The 19,301-nt window shown below is 33.8% G+C and overlaps 1 protein-coding gene across 1 annotated transcript in view; it reads right to left on the bottom strand.

Moving 5' to 3' along the window:
- LOC136028474 (ubiquitin carboxyl-terminal hydrolase 32-like) overlaps positions 1-19,301 on the bottom strand; it is a gene marked incomplete in the record, with an annotated part of 242,323 nt that overhangs the window by 44,492 nt on the left and 178,530 nt on the right. The window contains 4 exon segments of the mRNA XM_065706316.1: positions 2,146-2,401; positions 4,218-4,414; positions 8,722-8,955; positions 15,134-15,279. Of these exon segments, the coding sequence (XP_065562388.1) occupies positions 2,146-2,401; positions 4,218-4,414; positions 8,722-8,955; positions 15,134-15,279 (833 nt within the window).

Genomic DNA, 19,301 nt, shown 5'->3' on the forward strand with positions numbered 1-19,301 from the left:
ATTGTCTTGCTGCCCAAATCTTGGACTATTTTTTTTAACTCGTTCTGGGCGATCTTCTTATTAACAGTACTCTGACTTTGGGGGAATTCGATAGGTTCGAGTATCACAGTATGTTTTCCTGGGCCTTTCACTTTGCTGGCATAGGTGTGAGTAGAATGACTGGGAGCGGAAGAGAACGAAAAAGGAGACGGCTTGGATTTTAGAGCAATTATTTCTTGTTGTAAATTCAAGATCTCTGTAAGTCTATCATTTTCTTTTCTGAGCAATGTGGAATTTTCTTCCAGTAAACTGGAGTAAATAGAACCTATCCTGTCGCACATTTGTGAGGCAGTTCTTTTACCACCAGATATTCTTTGATCTTTAATTGCATCTTTTAGATAATTAATTAATTTAAAAATACTTTCTTCTTCAGCATATGCAATCTCGCTCGTATCCACTTCCGACATTTGTAATCAGATATATTAAGGGTTATAGGTCCGCCTACTTTGGATAGAGCCAAAGGCTACATACAAATTTTTGTGTCTATGCAATAGCGAAACGGCGTATAAAAAGTCCTTCAGAATCAGAACATTATTTGAAAAAGAAAGACAAAGAAAATAATAGTTTTTCTTTTATCTTGTTCCTTTAACTTTCTAGAATTAAAGGATATTTTAATTGTTCATCTTCAAAATAGATCAAGGAGCATAAATTGCAATCAAATTTACACAGCAATGCAAGCTATAACACTTAGTATCCAATGAAGAAAAACACAACAGGTTTATCCTGTGGCTTTTAGGTGTTTACACTTTCACGCATCAAATGAGACTCATACACACTATATAAAAATGAATATAATTCTCAAGATTTACTAAAAACGTTATGCAAGACCACGTCTACCTCTCTTTTTAAACAACCAATGCATATGACTAATGCCGAAGTATTACCTACAATGGGATATTTAACTAACTTTTAAGAATTTATCTGTGAACATTTGGTTCCATAATAAAGAAGTAAAATAAAAGCATTAATAGAAGTAAAGAAAAACTTTTTCTAAAGATGGATGGTACCGTAGATGCAACAACAACATTCTCTTCTTCCAGTTTACGACAAAACAACGACTGGTTATCACGAAGGATAACAAAGTTCACTGCTCTAGGCAGTGAACATGGCCCTGATGGAGTCTGACATGAAAAAGGAAATATATTGTTGGTATATGTGTAGCGGAGGGTTACCGCTAGAGCAACGCTCTAACTCTAGCCGCGATGAACATGGGCGTGAAAAAGGAACTATATTGTTGGTCTATGTTTAGAGATTGATTACCGCCAGAGAACTGAATATGGATGGAAGAGTCCAATCCAAAGCCTACAAGGGCCTCCCATCTGCCTCAACTCTTATGCAAGTGAACTTGCAATCATAAACCCAGACTTTGGGCAGAAAAAAAATTTACTGTTTGTGCTTGAAAACAAAAAGTGCACTTTAATTAATTAAAATTATAAATGAATTTTAAAATTTTGAAGCTTTGTCATTTAGACATAAAGTATTTTAAAGACTTGTTCCATAATATTTTTATTCACCTTTACAGTCGATGGAAAATCCTTTTGGACAGAAAAATAAATCATTTCAAACTTCATTCTAATAATAAACACTTTATACAAATGAATCTAAATGCAAACACTCCCTAAAAACATTACACCGAGACCATGTCCACCCCTCCTTCAAACAAACAATATTTATGTATATGAGAAAATACATAAGTATTACCTACAAAGAGGTATTACCTACAAGTCTTCACCAATTAAAAGCATTTAATTAAATGAAAAAAAAAACCTTTTCTAAAGATGGTTGATATGGACCCAGCATTCTCAAAATGCGATTCTTTTGATGTAGGTAATGGTATCTTAAAAAAATTCCATTTTTTAGAGTTTTGATTACTATTGAGCCGAGTCGCTCCTTACTACAGTTCGTTGCCACGAACTGTTTGATTTGTATTCGATTGTCGGGGAATCATGTTGTAGGTGTTAATAAACACAGTAGACTATGTTGCTAAAAAAATACCTAAGTATTACCTACAAAGAGGAGTTGATTGATTTTCAACATTTGATCTGTGAAGACTTGGTCTTCACCAAGTCTTTACCAATTAAAAGCATTTAATTAAATAAAAAAAACCTTTTCTAAAGATGGTTGATATCGCAGATGCAATGCTGTAGGATCCCATTCTACGGCTATATGAAGACCTCTTAGCTTTACAGAATCAAACACGACAACATTCTCTTCTTCTAATTTATGACAAAACAATGGCTGACCATCGCAAAGGATACCACATCCACGGCAGTACTTCCACCAAGGACACCAGGCACAAGAGACACCATCCTCGGCAACCGCTTTTAACACGAATGGATATTCATAACCAAGGCTATCATCACTAAAAATTAAATTAATTTATAAACTGATTTAATAGATTTATAAACATTTGCAATTTTTTGTAAAAACACCCCCCCCCTCCGCACACACACACACACAACCCGAAAAACCGCCCCCAAGCAAAATTTTGGATACGCCCTCAATTGCAAGAATACAAATAAATATTAACAGCCCAAAAATAACACCAAACTATTCCTCTACATAAACGGGTACCAGGTTTCAAATTTGTATTTTTTTTGTGTCTCCTACCCCCCCTCGCATCCCCATAAAATCCTATCCTGTAAGCGAAAATTATAGATACACCCAGAGTTAGAAGGATAGAAAAATAACACCAAACTATTCCTTTACATGAACATAGGTGGGAAAGTACAGGAACTATAAATTGTATACATAGGCCCGGCCCATATTTTCATTTTTTCCATTTTTATGTTGTTTTGTTTTAGCCGAATTTTTCAAAAACGCAAACTTTAACACAAATGGATATTCATAGCCATCACTAAAATTTAAATCAATTTATAAAGAGATATGGCGAAAAAGGAGCAATATGACTGAAGACACTGTCTGTGAAGTCCAGAATTATACAAAACTCATTGACTCACATAGATATTAAAATATATCTTGTTGATTAATTAATAAAAAATATACAAGAGTATATTATTTCTTATCATATTTATTCATTTTATGAAATATACTTCATGAAATATGAAATATAATTCATTTATGAAATATACAAGGTCTACTTATTAAAATTGTTTTTACAATTTTTACCTCAAAGCAAAGCTAAAAAAAGGAGTAAGATTGTTGGTTGCATATGCAGGCAAAAAAAACTTTATTCACTGACCCTTCGGGCTTAACACTGTTGGTTCTAATAATAGAAATTTTAAGTACATAAACATATATCTCATTAAATCCAACTGGGAGTATAGATTCATTAAGTAAAATTGAATAAAGATAAACTTCACTTTTAAAATTAAAAGAAAATATTTTAAACGAAATTCTTTTTTAATTTTTAACAAATTTGAAAAAATATCAATATGAAAAATATTGATCCACTGGCTGGTTAAAATATATTTTTTATTTTATTTTTCCTTTTGAAAATATTTCATATGTTCAAAATTTGACTCAATTTCCCCTCTCCCAATTGACGCCAATACTAGCTTATCGCACGTTACTATATATACACACAAGAAAATAAGTGGTTAAAAAGTTTCTTAATCCGTGTTTTAAAAGATTTTACTGTCGGTTGAAAACAGTGGCGCTCTGATAAGGCCCGACAAGGGAACAGAACGTGAAGAGATATTAAATTAAAATTATTACTCAAATTAAATTAAAATTTAACACTTCCAAGAAATTAAATTAAAATTTAATACTGCATAAGAACAGTCTGATGATCATTAATGAGAATAGTAATCTAGAATAACCAAATACTTCTTGACGTTTACACTGACGCAAAATAATCGTTGATGGAAGTTGCATTATATAATTGGAGAAAAATTTGTCTAAAATAAAAAATAAGTCTTTGAGGATATTTTAATCCTGCCTTTTTTATATTGATCGATTAATTACCAAAAGTAAAATTTGTTTGTAATAGTCAACATTCATCTATAATCTTGGTCATTTTAATCGTTAGAAAATCAGTATTTAATTAGAGCTAAGGCAGCATTAAGATATTCTCAATTTTTTTTTTTTATTTCGAGCAACGCTTCCAAAAGTATAAAACATTTCACTAAACTAATAGTCTATCACTTTAAAATTTTTAAAATAATTACTTTAAAGAGTAATTAATGACAAAAAATAGTAATTATAAGAAGTTTTACCAATCTAACGCGTGATTTGCAGTGCCCGATCCATCGGTGGCAGGCAAGGGGGAAACATGGCGGGAGACAAGGGTCCAAACAGCTTTAAACAGGTCCTGTCCCGATGATCTACCAGGATAAAACGGAACAAGAAGAGGCAGTCCAAACAGACTTGGGTTTATATTGTTAGGTGAAACAAAATAGACGTCTTGCCGAATCTAAAAAAAAGAAAAAAAATTGATAGGTTTTGCTTAACTCTGCCTAGGCTGGCCAATTACAGAGCTTAATAATTTAACAGTATCCCAAATACAGACAAAGCAATGCAGATGAGGGAAGGGCTCATATATTAACACCCTCCTCTAAACTGTGAATAATACATAAAAATTGGTAACCTTCCAATATCTAATAGCTAAAACGACCTTTAGCATGGGCAAGTGCATTCCCTCGGGTGAAGTCCCTTGGCAAAGTTCCACGTCCTCCTGACATTTCTCATTGCAGAACTAAATTAACAAACGCAAAGCAAAATCAGCAACAGAATAAAAAGAGGAAATACCCTTTTTCTTTGCTGAGTGAAAACGGAAAATATGAAAGCGACCAATTTGATCAAAATGTGCTATTAGAAGCAAGACTGTATCCAGGGGAGGGGGAGGGACCAGATTTGAATATGCAATTTTTTGTAAAAACTCTTCTCCCTCCACACACACAAACCGCCCCCAAGTAAAATTCTAGATACGCCCTCAATTGCAAGAATACAAATATATGTCAAAAGCCCAAAAATGACACCAAACTATTCCTTTACAAAAACGGGGTACCAGGTTTCAAATTTATAATTTTTTTGTGTCCCCTAAACCCCCCGCCCCCCCCCCCCGAAAAAAAATCCTACCCTGCAAGCGAAAATTAGATACATCTGAAGTTGGGAGAATACAAAAATAACACCAAACTATTTCTTTACATTTTAAAACTAGATGTTGTATACATAGGCCCGTATTTTCATTTTTCCCATTTTTTCTTTTTAGCCGAACTTTTGAAAAATATGGTTCTATCCCCTTTTCTAGAGCTATAGAAAAGGAAGAGTGAGATGTTTGGGACGCATTATGTGGATGAAGGATGTCAGATTACCAAAGATCGTCCTTTTCAGCCAACCATATAGGGCCAAAATAAAAGCAGTTTTTCCGTGAATGGGGCGGGAGATGGTCATGAGAAAGGTATTCAGAGTAATTGGAACTTCTTCAGAGGGTGTAAAAAGGGGGGCTTTAAATGAATTGGGAAGGATGAGAAGCGTGCATAGCTGCGTTGGCCTTGGTGCTGCAGTGAGCTGTTAGTAGTAGTAGGTAGCAATTTACTGACCTACTGATATGACGACAATATGCGTAGAAGAGTTCCAAGAGGGCAAAATAGAGATAAAACTAAAACCTAAAAAAGTTACGCGACTAGTTAGTGCAAAGATATGAGCCCAAAATGACATGAAATTGGGATCTTGTTTTCAAAATGTTCCAATAGATGCATTACAGTTTTACAGTAAGTAATACAGCAAAAAAATTGCATAAAGGTCCTTTATCAAGCCCTATCATAAAATTAGGCTACTCTTGACCTAGTTAGCTTGTTCAAGAGACAAAATGTTAAGGGTCTTCCAAATAAAAAGAAAAAGCAACCAACGGGTATCAAAACAAGCCAGGTAAATACCATCTGACAAATTAAAATTTATCACTTTGACCAGAATTTATCGGATTGGCAGGGCCCATCAAGGTCTTAAGGAAAAAAGATTTGACATATTTTATTTTAAATTGTATCCGTAGATATACTATACTGAATTACATAACAAAAAGACAAAGTTCTTCCAGATCCATTGACGGCGCACAGGGGGTCGAACCAACGTATTCAGTTACAGGGTCTTCTTCACAGGGACGGGTAATAACTCTGTCGTCCAATACTGCGGCAGTAGGAATCGAATCTCAGGCTTCGTATTGGCAAGAAGACTCAATCTACTGTGCTACTTCAAAGTAACAAAAACATTCATTTTAATATTGGATAGTAAGTTAGATAGATGTAGGTACGTATTTAGCACAGAATGGGCTACAGAAAAACACAAAGAAACCTACACACTATATATAAATATCTCTCCCTATATTCCAGGCTATTCAAACGAAGCGGCTCACCCACTTAGGAGCGATTACAAGTACTACTTCCATACGAGCTAATTTTAATCTCAATAATGAAATCAATTCAATGAATACCAGAAACTGCAAAACAAAATCAGGGACTCATTTATAGCCATCCAAATAAAATTACGATTACCGTTAGGACATCCGAAGGTGAGTCGAAACAAATATGCTACAAATGCTGACCGTACCTACAATAATCCTTAGGTGCATATAATGTTACCATTAATTCTGGACATCCATTAGGGCATTGCGGTTACCATTAGGATATCCGAAATTTATAAAGGTGAGTCGAAACAAATCTGCTACAAACGCTGACCGCACCTACAATAATCCTTAGGTACATATAATGTTACCATTAATTCCGAAAATGCATTAGGACATTGCGGTTAACATTCATTCCGGTTACCATTAGGACATTCGAAATTTAAAGAGGTAAGTCGAAACAAATCTCCTACAAACGCTGACCGCACCAGCAATAATCCTTAGGTACATATAATGTTACCATTCATTCTGGACATCCATTAAAGTATTGCGGTTACCATTAATTCCGGTTACCATTAGGACATCTGAAATTTAAAGAGGTTAGTCGAAACAAATCTCCTACAAACTCCGACCGCACCAGCAATAATCCTTAGGTATATATAATGTTATCATTCATTCCAGACATCCATTAGGACATTGTAGTTACCATTCATTCTGGTTACCGTTAGGATATCCGAAATTTAAAGAGGTGAGTCAAAACGAATATGCTACAAACGCTGACCGCACCTACAATAATCCTTAGGTACACAGAATGTTACCATTCATTCTGGACATCCATTAAAGCATTGCGGTTACCATTAATTCCGGTTACCATTAGGACATCTGAAATTTAAAGAGGTTAGTCGAAACAAATCTCCTACAAACGCCGACCGCACCAGCAATAATCCTTAGGTATATATAATGTTATCATTCATTCCAGACATCCATTAGGACATTGTAGTTACCATTCATTCCGGTTACCGTTAGGATATCCGAAATTTAAAGAGGTGAGTCAAAACGAATATGCTACAAACGCTGACCGCACCTACAATAATCCTTAGGTACACAGAATGTTACCATTCATTCTGGACATCCATTAAAGCATTGCGGTTACCATTAATTCCGATTACCATTAGGATATCCGAAATTTAAAGAGGTTAGTCGAAACAAATCTCCTACTAACGCCGACCGCACCAGCAATAATCCTTAGGTACATATAATGTTATCATTCATTCCAGACATCCATTAGGACATTGTATTTACCATTCATTCCGGTTACCGTTAGGATATCCGAAATTTAAAGAGGTGAGTCAAAACGAATATGCTACAAACGCTGACCACACCTACAATAATCCTTAGGTACATATAATGTTACCATTCATTCCACCCAACAGTGCGAAGACATGGTGGAAATCCCCTTTTATGGGGAAGTACATCCTCTTTTTTATGTTTTGATTTGGAGCACTGACCGAGCCTTCTCAATTTTCTTTCCAAAGCTGAGACCCCGTTCCCCCTTTTCAGAAGAGAGGAATGGACTTCGAAATGCTACTACTACTACTACTACTACTACTACTACTACTACCAACAACTCACCGCATCACCAAGCTGCCTGAGGCCAACAGAGTTACGCACGCTCCTCCTCAATCCCAATCAATTCGAAGCCTCCCTCTTTACACCCTCCCAGGAAATTCCCGTTATCTTTCTTCATGACATCCTCCCACCCCAACCGTGGAATGTAAAAAAAAATTCTACAAAAATAACACCATCCTTTGTTATAGTGCATTTGTGCATATAGCAAAAACACCACAAAGGCTAAACGGTGGGAGGGGAACTAGGGGAGGGATTACTGACTAAAGAGAGCAAAATGACAATTAATTCTCATCCAGTAAAGGCCTTGAACACAAAGAATACCAAGCCAAAAAAAGCAAGCAGAAGCCCTTGTTAAATGGAACATGAACTAATAAATCGCATATAAATCAAAAACTTCTTCTTTCGGAAAAAACTCGGTTCTCGGCTTCCCTCTGTAGAGGATCAGAGAATATCGTTTTTTTTTGGGGGGGGGGGATGGTAAGAAAAGGGCAAATTCTGTAGTTTTCTCTTTATGTCTCGACTTAGATGTTTCTTTGAAAATTACGAGATAAGGGTAATTAAAGAATGGGATAGTGTTGGTTGGCACAAAAAACCTGACAACTTACAAGTTCAAAAAAATTAAGTTAGAAGACATAATTAGAAAAATAAAAAAGATTAAATTAGATAAGAAACGAATTTTAATAAATTTATTTCTTAAATTTCTAATAGATTAATTTCTCAAATTAAATTAGACAAAAAAATTGAAAACGTACCAATCTTCGGTGATATGCAGTGAGATATCCTTTCCATTCAACACAGGCAGAATATGAGGCTCTATTAACGGCAGTTCTCTGGTTTTCTCGCGAAGCCTCTCGTGGGAGGTTCAAAGTACTTCCAAGTTGATTCATCGTGCTCAATTCAACATCGCTACAAATAACGTCAGGAATTTCTCTGCTCTCTCGTTTAGACAGATTGACTCCATCGTTCAGCTTTACAGACGAAGATGACTAAAATACAGAATATATTATAGCAATTAGTAGATAATATATTATAGTAATATATTATAATTACTATAATATATTAAATTGCTATATACTACTATAACTATCTATTATATAGTATATAATTTGTTTTATTTTGTAGTATTTTTATTTTTGTGTTTATAGTATTTTATATGTTTTTATATTATTTTGTATTTTATATTTTTATTTTATAGTATTATAATTTCTTATTATATATTTTTTTTATTACTATAATATATATTACTATAATATATTATAGTGATATATAATAAGTCGGTGGTAACAGGCTTGGGACTGTCGGTGCAGAATTTCAACTCTTGTTTATAGAAGAGCATCGCAAAGTGCTGAAAACCATGTTGTGACCAAGATGGGCCTAGGATTAAACAAAGCATCCAATCATACTGGAGGTCCCAGGGATTTCTTGCTGTCCGGTTCTAAGCCGGCTTAAGCGCTTCGGTGTAGACTTGAGAAGATATGTCGGCCCTCGTCCTGCACTGGTATCCGGGATCATGGCTTTTCCTGAGGCCAAAATAATTTCAATTATTTAAAGAGCATGAACACGGGAACTTGGAATGTTACGATGTTGAAAAATGACTATCATATCGACATTTTGACTGACGAATTCAGACGGTTTGAAATGGACTTATTAGGAACTTCAGAAAGTCTTATTCCAGAGGTAAGCAGCATGAAATTAGGTGACATAGAATTTGTTTACTCAGGCAGGAAGGATGGGGTACATAGGCAGGGAGTAGGGCTCATGACAAATAAGAAAGCTGCTAAGTCTTGTTTAGGCTGAGAAGACATTAATAATAGAATAATAATTGCTCATTTTATGACTAAAAAGTTTAGGGATATCAGTTACAGTAGTATATGCACATGTTGAACTGATTGAGAGAGATACTAGTGACTCAGATGAATTTTACTTACAGTGAAAGGAGTAAATAAACAGGGTACCAGGTAGAAATATGGTGTTTTAACTAGGGGATTTTAACGCCCAAGTTGGTAGAGATAGAGACAGATGATATCTTGGCCTTGGTAAATTTGGTGTAGGAAAAGAAAACAGTAATGGCAACAGACTTTCGCAATTTGTAGGTATAACAAACTAGTTATAACCAATACAGTATTGGGTCATAAAATGGCTCATAAGCTCACATGGTATTCACGTGATGGTAAGACAGCAAACCTTATTGATTATGTTATTGTAAACCGAAGACTAGCAGGATCAATACAAGATACTAGGGTATATAGGAGTGCTTTTATTGATGTTAAAAGTAAAGGTCATAATCTAGTAGTGTCTAGGGTTAATTTTAAGCTGAAATTTCGGAAGAGTAACTACCTCCCGGTAAGTTATGATGTTGGTAGACTCCAGGATGAAAATTTGCGAGAACCATTCCAGGAACAGTTGAATACTAAACTTAAGAGTTTAAAATTTGACTATGTGGAAGATGGATGGAATAATTTTAGAAAAATATTTTGTGAAGATGCTGATGGTGTCTTAAGGAAGAAAGTTAAGACTGCTAGGAATATTAGTGAAAAAGCTTTATGTTTAATAGAGACTAGAAGGGGTTTGTGGGTTTGTATAAGAATTATCTGAGCGATAGATCATATGAAAACAAAAGGAATGTAAAGAAAGTGGAGAAAGCTTTAAAATATGAACTAAGGAGGTATGAAGTGGAGACCATGGATAAAATTGCCGAGGATTCGGAAGATGCAGCTAGACGGCAAAATAGTAAAATGTTATACTGATATGTTAATAAATTGCGAGGGAGTAATCAATCTGGAGTTGTCCCAGTGAAAGATAGTAATGGGGCAAAAATTAGTGATAAAGAAAGAGTTAAAGGAGATGGGCGGAACATTTTGAGACTGTGCTAAACCGAGATAGAGTTGCAGGAAAGATATAGAGGAAAATGAAAAAGTTTGTGATACTTTGGATGTGAAGGAAGATTTGTTTTGTGATAAGAATTAGCGCCAGTACTAAAAGGATTAAAAGATAAGAAGGCTTCAGGTGCTGATAGTGTAGTAAATGAGTTTCTTAAATATGGTGGCTCTGAGGTTAGAAATAAGGTACTGAAGACTATGAATATCATTTTTGAAAAAGGGGAAGAACCTAATGATTTCAGAAAAACTTTAATTGAACCACTGTATAAGAAAGGTGATAAGAATGAATGTCGTAATTATCGATGCATTAGTCTGGTATGTAGCAAATTACTTAGTAATATGATACTTTTTAGACTAAGAGATGCTGTAGACAAAGTTTTAAGAGAAGTTTTTAAGAACAGCGCAGTTTGGAAAAGGTAGAGGATGCGTGGACCAGACGCATGGAGAAAAATGAGCGTGGGAGGGGGCCTAGGTACCCTCCAATTTTTTTGGTCACTGAAAAAGGACACTAAAACTTTCAATTTTCGTTAGAACGAGCCCTCACACGACATTCTAGGACCACATGGTCGATACAATCACCCCTGGAAAAAAAACCATAAAAAAACAAACAAACAAACAAACAAATAAACCCGTGATCGGTCTTCTGGCAAAAAATAGTAAGTTCCACATTTTTGTAGATAGGATCTTGAATCTTCTACAGTAGGGTTCTCTGATACGCTGAATGCGATGGTGTGATTTTCGTTAAGATCCTATAGCTTTTAGGGGGTGTTTCCCCCTATTTTCCAAAACAAATCAAATTTTCCCAGGCTCGTAACTTTTGATGAATAAGACTAAATCTAATGAAACTTATATATTTCAAATTGGCATAAAAATCTGATTCTTTTAATGTATCTATTAGCATCAAAATTCCGTTTTTTAAGAATTTCGTTTACTATTGAGCCGGGTCGCTCCTTATTACAGTTCGTTACCACGAACTGTTTGATAAAGCTCAATCTAAAACAACCAATAAGAAAAATAAGCTTTGCTCCAACGCTTCTTAAAGCTAATATAAAAACCAGGAAGACCTGCACCTACACTCTATAAGGCTCAACCTATAACAACTGAAAATTAATTAAGCCTTGCTTCAACGCTCCATTGCTAAAATAAAACCCAAAAACAACCAAAAAGTAAATAAACGCATTGCTCCAACGCTCGGTGAAGCTGTAAAGAAGATTTGCTTATACTCTCTATAAAGCTCAGCATAAAATATAAATAGTCTTACACATACCCTCTGTAAAGTTCAACTTAAAACAACTAAAAAGTAAAAAAAAAGTCTTGGTCGACGCTTCATAAATCTTAAAAAAATTTGAAAAAAATGCTCCTACTCTGTAAAAGCCTAGAAAAAAGTTTTACTCCCAAGCTCTATTGAAAAAACAACCAAAAAGTCAAAAAATTCTTACTCCAACGCTCCACGAAGCTAAAAAAAAAAAGCCTTGACGTATTGTCCCAGCAATCTATAATGGTTAATGTAAAAGTTAAATTTAGTCTTACTCTAAAGTAAAATTCAACCTAAAATACCCAAAAAGTAAAAAAAAAGCCTTGCTAAAAAATTCCATGAACCGGAAATAAATTTTGCTCCAACAATCTATTAACTCAACAAGAAAAGAAATACGAGTCTTACTCCAGTCCACTTTAGAGCTCAGCCTAAAACAACTGATAAGTAAAAATAAATCTTCTCCAGCAATCTATAAAGCTAAAACAGAAGAAGCTTCGACCACTTCTCCCATTACAGCTCAACCTACAAAAAAAGAAAAAAAAATCTTGCTTTTACCTTTTACCCTATCTAAGCTCAGGGCCCTCAGCCCCTTCCTTAACCTCTATAAAGCTTAACTTGATAAAAAAAAATTTTAATTTAGGGTCCTTAATACTGACAGAAAAGAAAAGTGACTTTTCAATACAAATTTTTGGAAAAAGTATATTAACACTGCAAAAAGACAGTAGGTGGTCTTCATGAATATAGGAAAACTAATTTTTCTTAGAATTATTTTATTATTATTTTAGGGTTTATTTAGAATTATCAAGGTAACCTGGTTTTGTATTACTGTTACCAAGAGAGGTACAAAGAATCATTATTGCTGAACTGGGATTAATCTCTATTCTTCACTCTTTTTGTATCTACTTTACTGAAAACTTCTTCTGAAAGGGAAGTGATGATGGTCTATTCAAATAGAAACTATTCATTGTTCTTTCAAAAAGTACCCCAGGGAACAAAAGCCACAAAAGCAAAACCAAGCACAGCAGTTTTTATACAAAGCTAAAAAAGGTTAGGCAACAAAAGCAGAAATTCAGCATCGGTACATTACAAGAAACATTTATTTTATTTGTGCAGCTCAGATGTTACTCAATTGTTGCAGCTCAAAATGCATAATTGTCACAATGACTAGTGCCCTTTTCGTATTCATTATCCCATACACTTAACGTATTGGCGAATCGAAATACATATATATGCTACCTTTTTCCAATAGCAAAATCTACATGTGAACAATGGAAAAGATACGTATTTTAGAGTTCTTGCTCCAATGGATTTAGGTCCTCCCCCACCTATAAGAACCAGGACGTCAATTGCCCTTTGCTAGAAATAAAATACATTTAGACGTTTTCAAACTGAAATTTGGTAGGGGGGGGGGCACAAATTCAAAACCATTGAACTATGTTATCGACTACATGATGACATAGACGACTACCCAACTGAACTTCGAACTGATGTTCGGTGACGGATTATCGAGTGACGCTGATTTTGGCAACGCCTTGACACCCATGATAAACATCCTCAAAAATCAAGTGGCAGTCCAGAGTAACTTCAGGCACCTCGACTGAACGAACGACTGAACCTGATGACATAGACGACTACCCAACTGAACTTCGAACTGATGTTCGGTGACGGATTATCGAGTGACGCTGATTTTGGCAACGCTTTGACACCCATGACAAACACCCATCAAAAATCAAATAGCAGTCCAAAGTAACTTCAGACACTTCGACTGAACAACTTTAAGTGGTGAGTGAGCCGAGAGCTAAGTCAACACACGAATCGCCAAAGCTTTTTCCGCGCTAGCAAGAGTCAACAAAAACCTGGCACAACCCTGCTGTCAGCCGCCTAACAAAGAAGCAAACAATAAAAGCACCTCTGGGTTCAGTTCCACTATACGGTTCAGAAACTTGGCAAACAACCACTATGACTTTAAAGAAGCTGGATATGACTCAAACAAAAGGACATGGAAAGACAGAGGGAACCCGAAGCTACGATTTTATCACCAACCCCGATCTCTTAACCCATACAGGGTCGGTTTGGTTTTCCCTGAAAGATGCACAGTGTACACTGAGATGATACAGCCATCTCCTACAAATGCCATGAAAAAACCCCGTCGCATCACCTATGATTTCAACCTCAAGCCACTAGGTGGAAACGACCACGTGGTCGTCCAGTAATGAAATGGTCTGATAGTCTGTACCAGTTCCTAAGCAATACAGGAACGCGATTTGAAGATACACCCCTGGCTGCTGAAGACCGGATGTACTCGAGAAGGATGGTTGTGGTCTCTCATGACACTGGCACAGAGTCAGCAGAAAAGCTGAAAAAAAAAAACAAAAAAAAAAACGCCAGTAATATGATATCGCGGACAAGACACGAATTAACAGATAACGTTTACACCATACGATCGATGAGTATCCCGAACATTACTGGCGAAAAATAATTTGAAATTTATAATTTTGGGTCCCAAAATTCAAAAATTCAGCGAAGAAAAAAAATTATACTGTATCCACACCCAGAGCTAAAAAGCAGTCACTCTATTTGCTACCGAATAGCCAAAGAATTTCTTTTATGAAAAAGAATTCTTATCAGCAATCTTTGTACTGATACCAGTCATAAGACATCACGAACAGAACCAACATTAACAGAGGACGTTTATACAACACGACAGATTATTGCCCCAAAATATGTATGAGGCAAAATAATTTGTGATTTTTGGAATCTAAATTTGTAGTACCTTTAATATTGTGTTTGGGGAAAGGAGGCAAAAAGAATTTATCTCCTGTACTCACAGAGTACGAAAACGGTAATGATTAAATTTGGCTTCTGAATGGCTCAATGCTTACTCTTGTAACAAAGAATTCCTACGCGTAGCTATTTATACCCACACCAGCCATTGGACATCAGTGACAAGACAAACATTAACAGAGGACGTTAACACCACGTGACAGATTATTGCCCCAACATAGACAGTGTTGGCTACAATCTGCCTACCTTACGGCATAGCATGCTGGTGACTGTTTGGAAGATTCTAGCCGGACCTCTTACCTCTTCGGATTCGGTTTCAATCTCCCCTTTGGTCTCTTTTGTACCTCGTGCAGACACGGTATCGTTCGCCTGGGCAGGAGCAGAGGGTTGCCCTAGGAATACAGAAAAAAACAAAAAGTAAATTTCGTATCAAGAAACAAACTGTCTTCGTCTTTTTGGTATAAATTAATTTTACAATATGATGGTAAAATGGTAATTTTCTAGCTACACTTGTTATAGCAGGACAGATGATTCGTCTGAAATGTCAAAAATGTCTATAAGCTCCTGCTCTAACATTTTTCATCGTTGAACAAATCGTCCATATTGTTATGGGATATGACAGTGATTTTGGGCATCTCCGGTAGAATTTTTACTCGAGGAGCAAATAGACAATTTTGTTAGTTAAAACATAAATGAAGCACATTTAGGCTACTGCTTTCAAAATTTTCTTCGTGAAGCAAAAACACAATCTTGATATATGAAATGTAAAAAAAAAAGAATTTTTAGGTACCTTTTGTCAAATATTTCCTCGCGGAGCAAATAGATAATCTTGTTATTCAAAATATATAAATAAAGCACATTTAGGCTACTGTTTCCAGATTTTTCGTCGAGGAGCAGATGCAGTGTCTTGATAAATGAAAAGTAAAAAAGTATTTTTAGGTACCTGCTTTTACGTTTTTCCTCGAAGAGCAAAAAGGCATTATATATATATATATATATATATATATATATATATATATATATATATATATATATATATATATATATATATATATATATATATATATATATATATATATATATATATATATATATATATATATATATATATATATATATATATATATATATATATATATATATATATGAAATATTAATAAAGTGTTTACAGGCACCTGCTTTCGATTTTTCACTCAAGGAGCGAATCGACAATCCTGTCATGTGAAATGTAAATAAGGCGTGTTTGGTACCTCCTTTAAAATTTTTACTTGAGGAGCAAATAGACAATTTTTACTTTTTTAAAAGTACATTAAGTTTTTTTTAGACTTTGGTTTCAAATTCTTCCGCGAGGAGCAAATAGACAATTTTGTTAATTTATCAAATTTTCTTCGTGGAGCAAATATACACTCTTGATATGAAATGTAAAAATGTATTTTTAGGCACCTGCTCTCAAATTTTTGCTCGAGGAACAAATTAACGATTTCGTTATTAAAATATATAAATAAAGCACGTTTAGTCTACTGTTTTCAAATTTTTCCTTGAAGAGCAAATACAGAATTTTTCTATGTGAAATGTAAATAAGGCGTTTTCTGGCACTTGCTTTCAATTTTTTCCTCGAGGAGCAAATCAGCAATTTCGTAACACAAAATATAAATAATGTGTTTTATGGCACCAACTTTAGACTTTTTCCTCGAGGAACAAATGGACAATTTTCCATTTAGAATATAAACTAAGTACACCTTCAAATTCTCCTTCGTGAACAAAATAGACAGTGGTTTTATTTGAAATATAAATTAAGTATTTTTCGGCACCTATTTTCAATTTTTTTTTTCTCGAAAAGAAAATAATCGATTTTACTATTTAAAAAAAAGGTACATTTAGGCTATAACTTTCAAATTTTCCTTCGTGGACAAAATAGACAGTTGTGTTATATGAAATATAAATTAGGGGTTTTTCAGCCCTACTATCAACTATTTCCTTGATTAGCAAATATGAATTTTACTATTTAAAGCAAAATTTAAGTTAAGTAAATAAATTTAGTATAAATTTTAAGTAAGTAAATTTAAGTTATTTCTTTCATTTCTTTTTCTTCTGGAGCAAATACAAATTTTTTTGGTGGAAAATACATATAGGATGACTGCTTTTAAGGCTTTTCTAAGTAAACCTCTCCAAAATTTGAGTAAATTTAAGTTACTTCTTTCAATTTTTTTCCTTCTGGCGCAAATACACATTTTTTGGGTTTAAAATACATATAGGATAACTGCTTTTAAAGCTTTTCTAAGTAAAACTCTCCAAAATTTGAGTAAATTTAAGTTACTTCTTTCAATTTTCTTCCTTCTGGAGCAAATAAACATTTTTTTTGGTGGAAAATGCGCATAGGATGACTGCTTTTAAAGCTTTTCTAAGTAAAACTCTTCAAAACTTCTCTAACGACACTAAAATCATAATAGATAATAAAATGATCCAAAATTGGAGTGAAGAGCTAAAGAAATTGGAAACGTTAAAATTTTATAAGGAGTAGATTATGGGCAATAGTTATACCTTAAATTGAATTTAAAAGCTAGATATCTTATTTTGTAGATGCAGCTCAGGGCTAATTGCCCTTCAGTTAGCGCAAAATATGAACAGTTCTCATACGAAAGAAGTTGCAAAGAAGACAGGTATACTCGCCCGCTTTGCATAGTTAAGGAGGATGTTTTGGTGCATTTTTTTTAGCTGGTGTCAGAGGCTCTCTACAATTAAGGAAAAGGATATTAGGAAAAATTGATTGATACTTCCAGATGTCTTAAAAAGTACGTCACCACCAAGGTATCAAGGAATTTTGCTTACTACAAAAAAAAAAAAAAAAAAAAAAAAAAAAAAAAAAAAAAAAAAAAAAAAAAAAAAAATCCTGATATTAAGTAATGTTTTATTTAAGTGTTTCCTGATAATCACCGATATAGGCTACATTTAAAATATTACAATTAATATTAAGGAAATATTAAGGCTCTAAATTAATTAATTAATAATTAATATTAAATATTAAATTTAGATATTAATATTAATTTAAATATTAATATTAAATTAAATTAATAATTAATATTAATATTAAGGCTCTCTACAATTAAGGAAAAGGATATTAGGAAAAATTGATTGATACTTCCAGATGTCTTAAAAAGTACGTCACCACTAAGGTATCTAGGAATTTTGCTTACTAAAAAAAAAAAAAAAAAAAAAAAAAAAAAAAAAAAAAAAAAAAAAAAAAAAAAAAAAAAAAAAAAAAAAAAACTTTTTTTTTTAAACATTACTATTAAGTAATGTTTTATTTAAGTGTTTCCTGATAATCGCTGATATAGGCTACATTTAAAATATTTGAGTTTCTTTTCTGTAAATGCCCGTATTTTGTGTACATGGCCGTATTTTGGGTTTAAAATACACATTATCTTATCTAGTAGACTATGTACTTTTAAAACTTCCCAAGTACCAAGAATCTGGGGCTATATATGAAAGGTAGGCTTAATCTAAGATAAATTAAATATAAATTCCATGATTATATATTTTAAACAACTTTAAATCAACAACTATTCCCCGACAAGCAAATAAATAATTTTTTGATTGAGTGTTTAGTGCATCTGTGTACTTTCATTAAAAAGTATATTTAGGCTACTGCTTTAAATTTTTCTTCGCGGAGCAAATAGATCACTTTTTCATATGAAACGCGGATAAGATATATTTAGGCATCTGGTTGAACGTTTTGCTCGAGCAGCAAATAGGCCATTTTAAATAGGCTATTTAAAATACAAATAAGGTCTATTTAGGCTACTACTTTCAAATTTTACCTCGTGGAGCAAGTAATATTTTTTTTTGGAACATGCACATGACTTTTAACTCACTTTAAACAGTTATAAAGTTTAAGGTTACATATTTTAGATAACTTTAAATCAAATACTATTCCCCGATGAGCAAATAAATAACATTTTGACTGAGTGTTAAGTGCATCTGTGTACTTTGATTAAAAAGTATATGTAGGCTACTGCTTTAAAATATTTCTTCGCGGAGCAATTAGACAACTTTTTCATATGAAACCTGGATAAGATGTATTTATGCACCTGCTTGAATATTTCCCTCGAGTAGCCAAATAGGCCTTTTTACATAGGCTATTTAAAATATAAATAAGGTCCGAAAGTAAAACAGTTCAAAATAGGGATGATACTTTTTTATTGACAGTGAAATATAAAATTATTTAACTGGATATTTCGAACACATATACAGTGTTCATCATCAGCAGTAAAACTAAAAAGTTTTAGTTTTACTGCTGATGATGAACACTGTATATGTGTTCGAAATATCCAGTTAAATAATTTTATATTTCACTGTCAATAAAAAGGTATCATCCCTATTTTGAACTATTTTACTTTCGTCATGGAAAGGCAGT

This window comes from Artemia franciscana, chromosome 6 (genome assembly GCF_032884065.1).
Source record: "Artemia franciscana chromosome 6, ASM3288406v1, whole genome shotgun sequence".
Lineage (NCBI taxonomy): Eukaryota > Metazoa > Arthropoda > Branchiopoda > Anostraca > Artemiidae > Artemia > Artemia franciscana.